Source organism: Cygnus olor, chromosome Z, assembly GCF_009769625.2.
Source record: "Cygnus olor isolate bCygOlo1 chromosome Z, bCygOlo1.pri.v2, whole genome shotgun sequence".
Classification (NCBI taxonomy): Eukaryota; Metazoa; Chordata; class Aves; order Anseriformes; family Anatidae; genus Cygnus; species Cygnus olor.
In genome coordinates this window covers 43465034-43478916 of record NC_049198.1, presented here as the reverse complement: position 1 = coordinate 43478916, position 13883 = coordinate 43465034, and the positions used below count along the sequence as shown (strand labels likewise).

The 13883-nt window shown below is 41.1% G+C and overlaps 1 protein-coding gene across 2 annotated transcripts in view; it reads right to left on the bottom strand.

Annotated features, from left to right (window-relative positions):
* Window positions 1–6241: 6241 nt before the first annotated feature.
* Window positions 6242–13883, bottom strand: part of DAPK1 (death associated protein kinase 1) — an 89211-nt gene continuing 81569 nt past the window's right edge. For both annotated transcript variants that reach the window (XM_040540412.1, XM_040540413.1), the window contains 4 exons: window positions 11971–12109; window positions 10719–10839; window positions 9266–9454; window positions 6242–8654 (listed from right to left, as the gene is read on the bottom strand). In XM_040540412.1, coding sequence (XP_040396346.1) covers window positions 7422–8654; window positions 9266–9454; window positions 10719–10839; window positions 11971–12109 — 1682 coding nt within the window. In that variant the 3' untranslated portion in view covers window positions 6242–7421. The remainder of the gene's footprint in view (window positions 8655–9265; window positions 9455–10718; window positions 10840–11970; window positions 12110–13883) is intronic.

The window sequence follows — 13883 nt, the reverse complement described above, 5'->3', positions numbered from 1 at the left end:
ATTTTCCTTAGAAGGCAGCAACCACTGCTTTGCAAAACACCCCCTAGCCAGGTTAAAAGGCTGGGATAAGAAGGTCATACTCCATGATCTGGGAATCCTCCTCCTCGCAGCAACACTTCTAAGCTCTGGGCCTTAATTCAGTTCCTGAAGCATACATTAAAACTGTGTTAATCCATGAGTTTAAACATTACACAGCTCCTTTCTAAACCTCTGTTAGCAGACTGCTGCTGCAGGTCACTGCCTTAAGCTTCCTCTGCAATCCTTATTGCTACTTGACTGCCAGATCTAACAGCTGCGAGCAGTATTTCCTTCTGACTATGAGCAACCAAGGAAATTTAGCCCATCCTATCTGGTACTAATTTGGTTATGGTGACTCATCCTCTTCCACGATTTCCAGGCTAATTGCTACAATGTTCTCCAGCTACCAACCTGATCCCCAGGGTTCTCTAGAAAACTTTGATCCAAAGTGCTCTAGTTGCAGAGGGTGGTGCTTTGACTCCTTATTTATAAACAAATCAAATAATCTAATCCTAGCTGTCAAATGGGTGGAATTGCCTCCAAAGTAATCTCTTTCCTACCCCAGGAATGATGAAATCATCCACACAAAGGGTTTAGGGAAGAAGGAGCTAATTCTATCCTGGAGCTCACCTGGGTTTGGCACTGGCTTTCATGTGCACTGACTACATTGCCTTCAGCACAACATTCAGGACCTGTGCCCTCGGTATTCCACAGTAATGAAAGCTTTGGCCTCAGCAGTAGCTGACTGCAGTCAGCACTTTGCAGAGTAATGTATTTTTCTCATTTGCAACCAATAAAAAGTCAGAATCTGGAAAAAAAAAAAAAAAAAAAAAAAAAGATGCTAGTGCTGCCAAGTTGTAGGGCTTTGAAGGCAAATTTAGGGATAGCAGGATTTGTCGGTATTCCAAAGTTCCCAGCAGATGACCTCTCTCCCTGCACTCACTCTGCTTATCTGACCCACTCCGCTACGTACATTTTGGCTTGTGAACTGTCCTGCAGGGGGGATGTCCCTCTGAGACTTATTCATCCATAGGAAGTAACAGACTGTAATGATGAAAGTATCCTTCTTTGCGGCCAGGCTAAGCCAGCAGATTTTGCAATGGAATGGGCAGCTGAAGAAGTGAAGCACACGGTGACTCAGAGAGTCACACACGCAGTCCTTTGACAGCATCAGCACGGGCTGGTCCCGCTGACACGAGAGCCCGCCCTGCTTTCCTGGGTTCTGCCGAGAACTGTTCTGAAAAGTGCAACTTTGTGCACCACATGCCAGTGCCTCACGCCAGCCCTTACTCACGCATGCAAACTGTGCAGGAACGCAGCAGAAGCATCTCCATGGTGCTCCCAGCCTGAAGCTGCTGGGGCCAGTGATGCGCCCGAGTCTGCAGAGCAGACACCTCACTGATGTGCCCTCTGTGGATCTGGTGATCCACGGCACCAGCAAGCGTGTATTCACCAACACATGCAGCCACTAGAAGTGCCTCAGGTTAATATTAGAGGAGGTGCTAATAATGTTTTAGCTGGAGAAGGTAGCATGGGCCCAGGCTGTCAACCTCTCGTTGCCTGCAAACCCATGTGAGTAAGGTGCAGTGTGCCTAGACATTTTTTTCATGTTCAGGACCCCTTATCCTCCCCAACAGGGTGGATCCCAGTCTTCCTTTCTGCTTAGGAGACACGAGTGCCTGTTAGCTGCATGGGTGTCCTGGTCTCGTGAGAGCAGGTCCCGCAGCTCAGGCAGGACAGTCCCGATGTGCCCCGTCTCAGCGCAGGGCGGTGATTTTTCAGGCACATCCAGCCAACACAGCAGCATGGCTGCATTTTCAAGAATGATCTTTAAACATGCATAGTTTGGATCTGGACCTCACCCAGGGCAGTCTGCTGGTGCAGAAACGCTAAGCCATTTTGGTTAATGCAAAATTGAACCAGGTCCAACTGAGGCACTCTTCCAGCTTTGAGTCAGCATTTGCTGTTGTTCCGCTGTTCCAGTAAAGCTTGTTATGGTAAACTCTGCCACCATAGAGTCTTCCGTCTGTAGCTCACCTGACTTCTGCAGACCTGAATTCATACATGCAAAGTCTTAGTGTCTTTGCTATAGCCCTTTTGGAAACCAGAAGTACCCCAGAATTGCTAAAATCTTATTTTCTTCCTTCCTTCCTTTTTTTTTTTTTTTTTTTTCCCAATACCTTTCTTTCCAGGACAGGAAAACTGAAAAGAGACATAAGTGAATCTGTGGTCCTGGTTATTTATTTATTTATTTACTTATTAACAAGCATATTTCAAAGTCAAATAGAAACAGAAATAGATTTTAATACTGTACCTAGTGCGTTCAAGCAACCTTCAAAGAGGACAATACACTGCTTTGACTTCTCTGACCTAAAGAGAGGTTTCAGCACGCAGCATGTTTATTTAATTCTTTTGAAGGTTCAGCTTGGGCATTACTCTTCCATTTCATTTGCAAAGCTGAATCAAAGAATGGCTTGGATTGGAAAGGACCTTAAAGATCATCTGATTCTCTCTGCCATGGGCAGGGACACCTCCCACCAGACCAGGTCGCCCAAAGCCCCATCCAGCCTGGCCTTGAGCACCTCCAGGGATGGGGCATCCACAGCTTCTCTGGGCAACCTGTGCCAGTGCCTCACCACCCTCTGCGTGAAGGATTTCCTCCTCACATCTAACCTAAACCTCCCCTCTTCTAGTTTAAAACCATCCCCACCTTGTCCTGTCATTGTCTGCCCATTCTGCCCATGTAAGAAGTCGCTCTCCATTTTTTTCACATCCGCTTTAAGTATTGAAAGGCTGCAGTGAGGTCATCCCAGAGCCCTCTTTTCTCAAGGCTGAACATCCCCAGCCTTTCTTCACAGGAGAGGTGCTCCAGGCCTCTGATCATCTTAGTGGCCTTCCTCTAACAGCCCCACACCCTTCTTGTGCTGGGGGCCCAGCCCTGGATGCAGCACTCGAGGTGGGGCCTCACAAGGCAGAGCAGAGGGGGACAATCACCTCCCTCCACCTGCTGGCCACTCCTCTGTTGATGCAGCCCAGGACGCAGTTGGCCTTCTGGGATGCAAGCACACACTGCTGGCTCATGTGGAGCCTTTCATCCACCAGAACTCCCAAGTCCTTCTCTGCAGGGCTGCTCTCAGTGAGTTCTTCTCCCAGTCTGTGCTCATGTCTGGGATTGCCCCCATCCAGGTGCAGCACCTTGCACTTGGACTTGTGGAACCTCATTAGGTTCACCAATCTAGTTTGTCCAGGTCCCTTTGGGTGGCATCCCTTCCTTCTGTTGTACCAGCTGCACCACTCAGCTTGGTGTCTTCTGCAAACTTGCTGAGGGTGCACTCGATCCCACTGTCTCTGTCACTGATAAAGACATAAACAGCACCAGTCCCAAGACAGACCCCTGAGGGACTCCTCTCGTCACTGGCCATAGAGCCATTGACCACCACTCTCCGGGTGTGACCTTCAGTCCAGTTCCTCACCCACAGAATGGCCCACCCTTCAAGTCTGTCTCTCTCCAATTTGGAGATCAGAACGCCACGCGGGACCCTGACACAGAAACAGTGACATGGTTTGTATCAGGGAATCTGTTTTAAACAACGGTACAACACAGCTTCTTCGGTATACAAAGGCTGCAGTGCACCAACACCTGACTTCTGCCAAGGCTGGGAAATGCAGCCAGCACAGGATTTGGGCCTGGCATCGGCTCTAGCACAGAGAGCTGGAACAGCTTCACAGTTGCTCTGGAGAAGACCTGACCATTTAGGAAGCAGGGTTCTGGCTCCTTTCTGAGCCTCCTGGCTCTGTCAGTCTCTGACACTTAAGAGTTGCTAAATCCCTGTAGTTTCGTAACTTTCTCAATTGCTTGAATCACAAGGATCCTGAAACCTGTGTCTCTCTCTGGTTTACATCCTCTTAAGGTGAGAAGAATAATTTATACCCACCTCCACCCAAGGTCACCTCCGGATGCCCTTCTTGTCCCACCCTTAGGGATTTGCATGCAGCCATTGATCTCTCCTGGCTTTCCAAATGCACCAGTTGGGTCAGCAGCAGAACTCCCACAGGGTCTAAAACCATTTCCTAACATGATCAGCAGCAATATGAAACACTTTCCTATCCTATGCATGCATGGTGCTGCACACCTGGGAAAAGAGACTCTACTTGGAAAAAATGATTTGCACCAAAACACTCACTTCCCGCATACCTTCTTTGACAATTTCTTCAAAATTTGACTTCAGATGTCAGTAATAAACATTTCTGAACTGCAAGATCAGCTGTGTCTGGGCCTTGAGCAATTGTGTTGAAAGCTTGAGTTTGTCTATATTATTGATTTTGTTGACAAAATGAACATTGGCACTAACCTCTACATCATCAACTTGTGTTTCAACAGCTCTGCTCTGAAGCTACGAAGTACAAGGAATAGCGTTTCGATGGTCAGTATCTAACTTCACTCATTTCAATGGCAGGAGCTGCATTTGTGGTTAGCATGTTCAATGGCACAGTCAAACACAATTTATATTTACAGATAAACTTTTTTTAATCTTCCAAGACTGCCACTCCCCCCATTTCTAGAGTGAGTCAGGACCAGCGTATTTTAAACACAGCTCTAAAAGTGTGGAGTGAAGCTCTGCTCTTAGTAGCACCGACAAAACAAAACAGGGAATCGATAAAACTGAAACAACTGAAGAGCATGTGGGATTCCCTTTTGTATCACTTTGCTAATGTTTTTCTGTCAAAATCATCATTTAGGACAAATATGATTTTTTTTTTTTTAAATGAATTTCAGTAATATGACACATGATTTATAGGAACACAATCCAAAGTTATCCTATGACTGTGATTCACTTTCCTGAACATATTACCATAAAAACTGGAAATGATGCAACAGGCACTTACTGACATTCAGAGATCCATGGCAGCATCCACTAAGTAATTTATACTCCCAGGGCTGCATTTTACTGTAAATGGAAGCAGAGGATTGTCAAGAAGATGCTGCTAGGGAGGGGAAAAAACAAACAAACAAAAAACCTTCTATACCAAAATTTCTAAGTCAACCATTGATCTTCCATGTGCTTAAAGCATCCGGGGAGGTAGGCAGGTTAGGAGCTACCTGGTATCTTGATAATCTTGCCACTCTACCACGAACAGTAACAGTGGCAAATTAAATCCGAAATACTAGACACCCCTGGCAGTCCTGCACGCGAAAAGCACCTCACAGCTCTGCGAGTGTCCTGCAGGACTTGTGATACCAATTCCATTCCTCTGCAGTCACACAGATTCAATGAAGGGAAGTCAAGAGGCTGGGCTCACCTTCAAGTCTGAGGCTGGCGATGAAGAAAGTCTTATGAAATGAGCAAGACCTGTCCACGTAACTGAATGCGGCAGAACTGCTCCAGGTGTGTACAGGTAGGAAGCTAAGCGTGGTGGCATTCAGTAACACAGGCAAATGTTCCCTCAAGCGGGCTGCAGAAAGCAAGCCTCTTCAGTGAGCAACCTCCAGCGGTGGTGGGAGACGCTGGACTCACTTTGTCAGATGTAGGAAAATACCAGAGCAGAGAGACCTTAGACTGCTCATTATCCGTACCTCTTCTTGTGGACCAGACATTTAATAAATATTCAAAGGAAACCAGTGATGCCAGGGGAAGGATTTGATAAAGGGAAGGTAAAATACACATAGAAAGGTGGTGGGAAACAGCAATTAGCATTTTAAGAAGAATCAGTCTAAATCTGTGTGGCTCTGCAGCACACGCAGGGAGAAGGCGTAGCACTGAGCTGCCTGCACAGAGGGCAGCCCAGAGGCCGTGCAGCTATCAGTGAGTGAAGCTGAGAGTTTAAGCGGGTAGCAGCAGCACAGACCCTGGAGATCACTACCACTGCATTGGCTCTAACGCAGTGAGAGCCCCGCTTACAAAGCAATGTCATCTGGAGGATTCCCAGTGACGGACTCACTTCTGCTGTTTTGGTTTTCTTTGTCGAAAGACACAAAGGAAAAAGCTATGTAACGAACCATTTTGGCTTGCTGTTTGTCAAATGAACGTAAACCTACTCACAGCAGAGGGGCCACCTAATAAAATATAAATAAATACTCTCACCGAACATTGAGAAAAGGCCTGAAGCAAACCAGGTGGTACCCCAGAACTTCAGAAGCCAGGCAATGCGTCTGCAGGACTGCGATTGTAAAGAAGAGAGAATTTTTGGTTCCTTTCAGGTACAGAATACAAATGAAAGAGATGCAACAAGCAACAGTTTATTGGTAGAAAAATCCTTTAAAATTTTACTACATCGTAAGTTTAAGGAAAAAATAGTATTAATATATATACATACAATATATATACACAAACACACATTGCACCATTAAAATTACATGCTTTTTAGAACAGAGAATGTATCATATCCCCTCATATCAATTTTAAAGTTCTCACTGCAGGAAATCTTGCATCCTTTTTGTTTTTATCCCCATTAAAGTTTTCAAGTACAGGAAGTAAGTAACTTAGGATCTAACAGTAGAAAACCATTTGTTATACACAAATTACAACCGACAGCTATACAATATTATTCTGCGGCATCTAACACATGTATGTCCTTTTTGAACTCTATAATGATATGAAGTTTTACCTGAGGTGCATGGAAATAATGAAGCATGATAATTGGCAAGTTTAAGAGATTTTCACATTATGATCTGACTGTAATTGAAGTTGATTAGGTATCACACGTCTGTACCCACAGGATTGGCACAAGAAAGCTCTGCATGAGTCATCACCAATGTCTTAGAAATGCAGGAAAAATTAAAAGGCAAGCACCACTTGCAATGATAAGCATGCAGACAATTTAAGTGAAACAGAGGTAGCATGTTCTTGTAACTCCAGCAGGGTCATTCAAATCAACGGCACCCTCCCTTCTGCAAAAGGCACTCACTTTTTCAGCTAAAAACAATGTGGTGTTATATTCAGGCAGAAAGATCAGAAGTGTAGGTGGACTTCTCTCCTTACAAATATTAAAAAGTGTTAAGCAGAGGACAACATGAAAAGAAAAACATGGGTGTAAGAAATACACATTTCTGGTCATATGTGCTATTCCTCTCCCCTTTCCTTCTAAAGGGAGAATGGAAGTATTTTATAAAACAGTAGGAGCACTAAAAAGTTGAAAGACTTTCCAGTTAAAATGGCAGTATTAAGCAGCACATTATGTATCTGTAATAATCTTACAACACCAGAAGTACACCAGCCTTTTTAACAGATCAAATAAAAAGCAACAATTCACAGTTAGAAGTAGAAAGTTTAAGCACAAAAAGGTGGTGCTGAAGAAGGATAAAGACCCTTTGATGTAAAACCTCATAACTGACAGTATACAGAAGCTCTTGTACTTTTATCCTTCCTGGAGTTTGAAAAGATGTCTATGCAAAACACTTGTTCTTACCGTGACACCACAGAACTAATCGAATTATAAGACGTGCCACTGTTGCAACTTGAAGCATAAGCCTCTTGACCATTAGCATCTAAATTTATTTTGAATACAGAAGATGCCTTCAGTAAAAAGTCTGCTGCATCCCTGCGCCCTAATTCCCTCAGCTTAGACATTAGGATACCTACAGTGCTCTCAGGAGCATTACTCCACTCCTGCAGCAGGGCATGGACTGGGCTTGACAGGAAGTCATTTTGTGTTCCATTATTTGTATTGTATTTTGCAACAAGATCAGGGAGGCCCAGGTTCATGGCCAGAAGGCACCAATCTTTGCCCATGGGATCAGGTGGATCCAAAAGTCGACTTAGTTTTCTCCTGGTAAGCAGATTCAGATCTGAAACATGAATGTCCATTCCTAGGCTTCCCTGGGAGTAGACATCAAGACATCCAAAACACAGTATACTACTAAAGCTCTCTTTATATCCCCCCATGGTGTTAGCGAGCGATGTCTCCTTTTGACTCTGTGCACGAAAGAAGTCTCTAGGCTGGTAGACCATTACTGGCTCATGATGTTCCCTCAGCTGCTGAGGACTAAGGTAGTATTTTACAGTCAGAAGGCCTGGTAAGGTTGTGGCCATTAAGTTATCAATGGTGCTGCATACGGAATCCAGAAGTAAACAGCACTTGATCTTCTCTGTTTCCAGTCCTCTAACTTGAACCTCTATACCCTGACCATGGTTGACTAGCAGCACTAAAAGCTCAGCTCCACGATTCATAATCTTTGATCCATTTACCCACAGACGTATATCGGCATCTCCCTCTGTGCTTTGTTGATGAATCCACCTGCAGAGATTCACCTGAACTTTATGAAAAATTCCACAAGGAAATGGGGTAAGATGTTCCACAGGAACGATTCTGACACCACCATAAATCAGTACTTCATCCTCCTCATCTGTCCAAGACCTGTGGAGATTGTCAGTCTTGATGAGAGCAGGAATATCAACCATTGCTCCACTGCTAAGGTCCCTTGCACAAATATCCATGGCATCCAAAATTTGTATCAGTTCTTCCACATCACTGTCTGTTACCAGACGCTGGATGTCCTCTATAGTATATCGACCTCTATAGTGATGGAGGGCTTTTGGGTTCTCCACTGACAGGATTTTTCCAAGGACGTTTGAACAGAGCCAGCGAGGATCCAGAAGCACAACATCTTGGACTGTTTCACTCTGCATGATGTTAATCTGTTTATAAATAGGAAAGCTGTTGTTTATATCTTATGAAGTACAAGATGATACCACCCCACATATTGGCTTTCATAACCTTTAACTAACACTGCTGACAGAAGAAAAACAACCAACATTTGAATGTTTTGCAAGTATTCAAAACAAAGAATGGATCTTGTTCTTGACTTCCACTAATAAAAAAGCCATAAGAACCCAACAACAGTAAAGCCTAGCCATGCTCTGCAAGTTATTTATGCAACAGTGTTTTCCTGTGATTCAATTTCTAATGGACACACACAAATTTCTCATCTGCAGTGAACATATTAAGCACTACCTCATTTTAAGATGATAGTAGACCTTATCCTTTCTAAGGATTCTATGTTTATACAACTACAACAATGAAATGTAGCTCTTCCTGTCTCAAAGAAATACTGTTGAACAGAACAAGTGCCACAAGACAATAATAACAAAAAGCATTAGTAACCAGTCTCTACTTCTTACAATGTCTTAAAAGGAAGAGTAGAAAAAAGTTACTATAGACATTTGCTTAAATCCCATTAAGCAATATTCTACCAAAGCAGTACCTTGATAGTATGAATACACAATTTAGACCAAAAAAACCCACTTACTTCTCCTATGCTATGCAACTGCTGTGCAATATGCCGTAGGTCATCTTCACTTGCTAGGGGATTAAGCTGTTCCTGTACGTCGTATACAAACTGCTGCAAGGACATCAGCTGGTTGGGTCCGTTCATTTTTCTCCATGAAGGCAGTGTAGAGATTATTTTTTCACACAGATGTGTCATAGGTGGGCAAGTCTTAAAAGCAGAGAAAACACCCGCTTGTAACTACTCTGCTGAGAACAGTCTTTTTTTTTTTCTAAATAAAGGCTATGTGTGTGTTCTAAAACATAAATGACAATATGCATGTCTAAGGAGTCCCCTTGTGATGGATCCTTACTCTTCCATCTGATATGTACTTGTGAGAAGATCTACCTTGTCTTAATAAAGTAAAATTCCAGAAACAGATGGGCATTTATTTAAAATCTGTACTCACCACTATTTGTTCCGGACCAATTTATTCAACAGGTGAGATAGCAGAGTATCAGTACTAGATTAGAAGTACAGCTGACACATTTATCTATTGACTGTTTTGGACATTACCAATGCTTTCATCCCTGCAATCTCAAGCAAGAGCACCCAATTCATATGCAAAGCTCCCCAAATTTCATCTAGTGGAAACTGCTACAAAAAAGTTTTGTCAAAGAAGAAAAGCTTATTAAAAACCAACAGATCATTGGGAACATAAAATAATCCAAATTTTACATAAAAAAACACGGAGCGAACTCAGGAATACAGTAACTTTTGCTTCACTTTTTTTTAATACCTATCAGAAGCAGCTAGAAAATGTCTCGTTGGCATTACACAATTAAGAGTGACTTTAGAATGAAGAATTTAAATGCTAAAGGCTACCTAATAATTTGACTTGGTCATCCTCAGTATTGAAGGCTATGTAGATTCATGGTGATTACAACAAACCGTAGCTATTTTACCCTTAGTTTCATGAAGTTATATATACACATATAAAAATCCAAGCACATATTTTTCAGTAAAAGACCCTAGCAAGAAGATTAAACATATATATACATAAATACATATATACACACATATATCCACTTCACCCATCTATGTTGAGAATTACCTTTCTAACAACTGAGGAAAGTGTTCTACTCCAGTGTATTTTAATGAAAAATGTATTTCCAGCAAATATATTCTGCTTCTCTGTAACGCTACTCTGACATAAAAAAACAATAAAAAAAGTCAGCACTAGAATCCAATCACTGTCAACTCAAACTACAAAAATTTAGCTTTAAACTGGTAATCTCAATTGTTTCAAGAGAGGCCATTTTGGTGACCCATACAAGATACCGCCAATTTTGAAAATGCAGACAGAATCCTTGATGTCATCGGTCTGTTGTTCCTTAAGTTCTGAAATTAAGTACTAAGTTTACAGTAAATTATTTCTTTCCCAAGATTTTCACATCTTAGCTGACACAATCTAAGACCATTAGACATTACTTACAGATATTATCTGACTTCTAATTTCTTGTAAGTGATTTCGGAGAAGCTTCATATCTTTAGATCCAGATGCTCCAGCATCCAACACAAATAACTTGTCTGAAATGTGAAGATCATTTCCAAATCTAAAAGAAAAAGAGAGCCACCAATTGTCTATTCAGTTCCAAATCCAGTTTTCCTAATCAAGCAGCGCTTCAATCTTAAATTGCACAGCACTTAATTTTCTTCAAAGAATAATGATGAAATGTAGTACTGATAATCCTAAGATACGTTATAAGCAAAGACAATAGAGTTGCTCCCTAATTTTCTTGAATGTAAACAGATATATTAACAGAAAATTATTATCTTTCCTAAGGAAGAAGGCTGAAAACTCCTAAGGAAATTACAACTGCACCCTAGGACTTGTAACTGCAAAAACATTTTACTAGAGAAGGGATAGCAGGAATGCAAGATTACACCCAGATATTTTCTGTTGGTTTATTTCAATGGATTGAGACACTGTTCTGCCACTATTGTGCTGGATTTCCTACACCTGTTTCTTGTATAGTACAGACTCACAGATCTGGGTGGTTCCCCAAATCACACGTGAGCCACTTACATGGATAACTGTGCTCACTGTGAATATAAATTATTGTTACCTTACACAATACCATTAGTTTGTGAAAATTAGCATGATTAGCATACTCTCCAAATACTTGCTCAGGATGGTTAATGACTTTCTCAACTTCTAGGCTGATTTTTTCATATATGTGACTCCACAAGATCCAACTCTTCAGAAAACATATATAGACAGGACCTCCAGGTGTGGTTTAGTTTTTCTCCTGCCCATCCTAAATCAATTCAGAGAAAATGGTGGCCGTCCTACACAGCTTCCTCTACTGCACCTGGAGGTTGCAGCTCAAAATTGCCCACTTTTCTGAGACTGGTGCAAAACCTACACACCAGGATGTCTGTCAGATGGTTGACAATGGCCTTTAGATCTATTTCAGTATTTACAGGCTGACCCTTTGGAGCCCCCCTCATTTTATGCACCACTCACTCATTTTAGCTCGCTCATTGTAGTATTGACAAATGTTTCATTTTTTTCACGGAATAAGCTTCCTGAATATTTTCAGTAAAGAAAATCTTCAAAATATTGCACTTTCTTTAATGTAAATACCACATAACTTCAGCCAAACAAAAAACCTTTTACATATTACGCATTTTAGTATTTTTCTTTGAAACTAACATGTGTGCTACATATAATCCCCTCTTACCTGTTCCTGATTTCTTTCAGCAACGACACGTCCTTGTCATACCAAAACTCCCCCCCAACAGGCCGAGGAAGATTCACTATGTCAGCATGCGTGGCGACCAAAACAACACGTAGTAGAGTTTTCAGCTTTCCACCAAATGCTAGAAGGGAAACAAGATTATTTCCTCACTATGAGACATGCCCAGGAAGATGGCTGCCTTATGGAGCCAGTTAAGTAGCAATACTATTGTATTCTTGATACCAGTGGATATTCTGCAGTGGATTTACCAACTTTAAGCACAACAACACCTATTTCTACACAACGAAACCACTGGTGTTATGGCTATTATCTACTTATAGAATTATCGACATAATGTATAATTTAAATAGCTAGAATCTTAGTATCATAAATATTTTATGCCCTTATTGTTTTAACAAAAACATGTATTAATAATGCTAATTAGACATCTATTAACTACAATCTATACCAACGTGAGGGAAAATAAAAAAAATAAAAGCTTCTTTAAAAGGTTTCTCATAATCTTTGGATGGTCCTTAATGCTACAGGTACAGCTTAGAGAATTTTAAGTAGAACACAATGTCCACAACATTCATATGCTGGTATGAATGCTATTTTACAGTACTTACACAAACAGTGACCTCTCACTTAGGTGAGAGTTAAGTAGGAAAGCCTGGCAGATACCATGAAAAAGAATGAAAAAGAAAGAAAGAAAGATACAATGGCATGAATGAGGTGACAGCATGGAACACACATTTTCTATCTTTTTCTCAAACTGATCTTCCAGAAAAGAGGAGACATCACTAGGCAATTATTTAAAAAAAACAAAGTACATCCAATTCTGCTGTTCTTGTCTGACAAAAACTTCATATTGGAGAAATATGCTTACCTCAGTTTTCATTGACTAAGCTACAGAATTTTGATTCATTCATAAAAGGCCCACATTTCCCCTCACTGTGTAGCACTCCACAATAACTATGCTCTAGTTGTAGATCTTTTTGTTTTTCAGCTGACAATATAACAATAGACAATATAACTGGAAAGTAATTCCTAAAGTTTAAATATTCTGCAAATGTCAATTAATACATATTATTTAAGGGTTGTAACAATAAGTTACACATGAGTATCCAAATTGAGCTGAGTAGTATAAACGCTGATTTAGGCAAAGTACCTAAATTGTGTTACTAAATTAGTAAAATCAAGAACTAAGTTTCCTTGCTTGAGCAAGATGACAAGGAAAGCTCTCAACAATTGCAAGTTAACTGCATTTTCAGCTTTAATGATTTTTTGCACATTTCTGAGCTTTTAGTTCCAGAAGTAATTGCAAGTCAGTTAGATCTCAATGGTTATATTTGTAACCTCATGACTTAACCTAAGATGGAAGATGAAAGGACATACATATGTCCAAGCTAAAAACTGAAGGTCTACCATGTGGCTCATCATTGTCACTCGTCAGCCTGAGATCATGCGTACAGAATTGAGTAGAAAACAAAAAGAGGGGAAATATTCTGCACTATGTAAGCATTAGATATACTTTTCTAGTGAGTCCCTAGCAATGTTATAAACGTCTATCAGTGTTGAGTTAGATCCACTGCTTGGGATAACATTTTGGTTCATAGAACCAAGACACATGTCAGAGAATGGTTCTTCCATAAAACTGTCAGTCTGCAGAGCAACGCTCTGCTACAAACACTATGAAGCTATAAGGTATGTATAGCTACAGAGGTTTTAAGAAAAAAACAAACAAGTGAGTTAAGTTAATTTGTTTGTCTGTCAAGTAACTTTCAACTTGTTAGAAAGTTTGAATAATTAGTCATTTCATTTAAAATCTGTGCAAAGTCTTAAAAAATATGGAATGAAATTTACTAGAAATACTGGTTTCTGTACACCCTGATGTGCCAAAGGTTAACATATTT